The following is a 1,350-nucleotide window of genomic DNA, read 5'->3' on the forward strand; positions in this document are numbered from 1 at the left end:
CGATCGCCCACCACTCGGCTGTTGGGCAGGTCGTTTCGCAGAGGAGCCGACGGGATCAAGTAGTTGCAGAAAGCGCAGTGGACGCCCTGCGCGCCGACGTCGACGCGGAACATGCCCGCGCCGAACGCGTCGTCGCACTGGCGCTGCAGCAGCGCGCGGTCGTGCGGATCGCCGTAGGCGTGGACGAAGCCGACGACGCGCGGCAAGGGGCGCCCCGCCTCGCGCGCCTCGCGCACCGCGAGCACCGCCGCGCGGCGCCGCGCGCGCGCGTGGTCGTCGACGCGCCGCGCCGCCGCCGCGTAGATGTCGCCGAGGGACCCGGCCGGCGGCGTGAAGAACGTCGTCGCCGCGAAGGCGTCGTCGAGCAACGCGACGGCCGCGGCCGCGCCGGGCGCCGCGGGCCCGCCGGGGATGCGGTTCAGCATCTCGACGAGCGCGTTCTCGTAGGCGTTGACCTGGTAGCCGCCCGCCGACCCCGTGATCTTGAGGTCGAGGTCGAGCGGCACGAGCTGGTCCTTCAGCGCCGCGTGCCACCGGTTGCCCACGCCGCGGGCCGACGACGGCTGGTAGGGCGGGCCGAAGTCCGCGACGAGCTTGTTGGCCTCGACGAGCGTGACGTTGCTCTTGTAGCGCACGAGCTTCCAGAAGACCTTCTGCAGCGCGCGGACCTTGTCCGCGTCGTCGCCGCACTCGACGAGCGCGTACGCGTACGCCGACGCGTAGAAGCCGCCGGGGAAGTAGAGCTTCCGCACCATCGCCGAGAGCGCGAGGTGGCCGAGCGCGCGGTCGAGGGCCGCGAACTTCTCGGTCTGCTTCGTGTTGCCGAGCCTACAGGTCGACGCGTGACAAAAAGAACAACCTCAAAAGACGCAGCAGGCCGCGCCGGGAGAGGTCCGCGTGGATCTCGCAAAGCGGCGCGTCGAGGATGTCGTCGTAACGCAGCGACAGGTCGCTGCCGAGCCAGTAGTGGGCGCCGCAGGCGTCCGCGACATCGTGGAGCAAGTCCGACGGCCAGCTGCCCACGATGTCGGCACGCTCGAGCAACTGCGAGGGGCAGCCGATTCAAGTTTCAAGATGGATTGCTTGGTTGATTTCTTCAGCTTCGAAGTTGCAAAAAAGAACACGCTGAAGGGACGCGGGGTGCGCGCCTGGCGCTGGCTCAAGTGGCCGAGGCCGCGCGCGATGACGGTGCAGCGGAAAATCAGGAGCCCGGCGCCGTCGCGCTTGATGTAGCGCCAGCACCCGCAGTGCGCGTCGTTGAATCCGCGGCCGCGCCCGAGGAAGAGCGCGTTGCCCAAAATCGCCTCCTGCGGGGGGGGGCGGGTCGCGCGCGGTCGCGCGCGGTCGAGC

General features: G+C 70.2%; 1 protein-coding gene across 1 annotated transcript in view; it reads right to left on the minus strand.

The window, feature by feature from the left end:
- Positions 1–755, minus strand: part of AURANDRAFT_72810 (expressed protein) — a gene marked incomplete at both ends in the record, with an annotated part of 3,223 nt that extends 2,468 nt beyond the window's left edge. Inside the window, one exon of the mRNA XM_009044118.1 lies at positions 52–755. Coding sequence (XP_009042366.1) covers positions 52–755 — 704 coding nt within the window. The remainder of the gene's footprint in view (positions 1–51) is intronic.
- Positions 756–1,350: the final 595 nt, after the last annotated feature.

This window comes from Aureococcus anophagefferens (assembly GCF_000186865.1).
Source record: "Aureococcus anophagefferens unplaced genomic scaffold AURANscaffold_140, whole genome shotgun sequence".
Classification (NCBI taxonomy): domain Eukaryota; class Pelagophyceae; order Pelagomonadales; family Pelagomonadaceae; genus Aureococcus; species Aureococcus anophagefferens.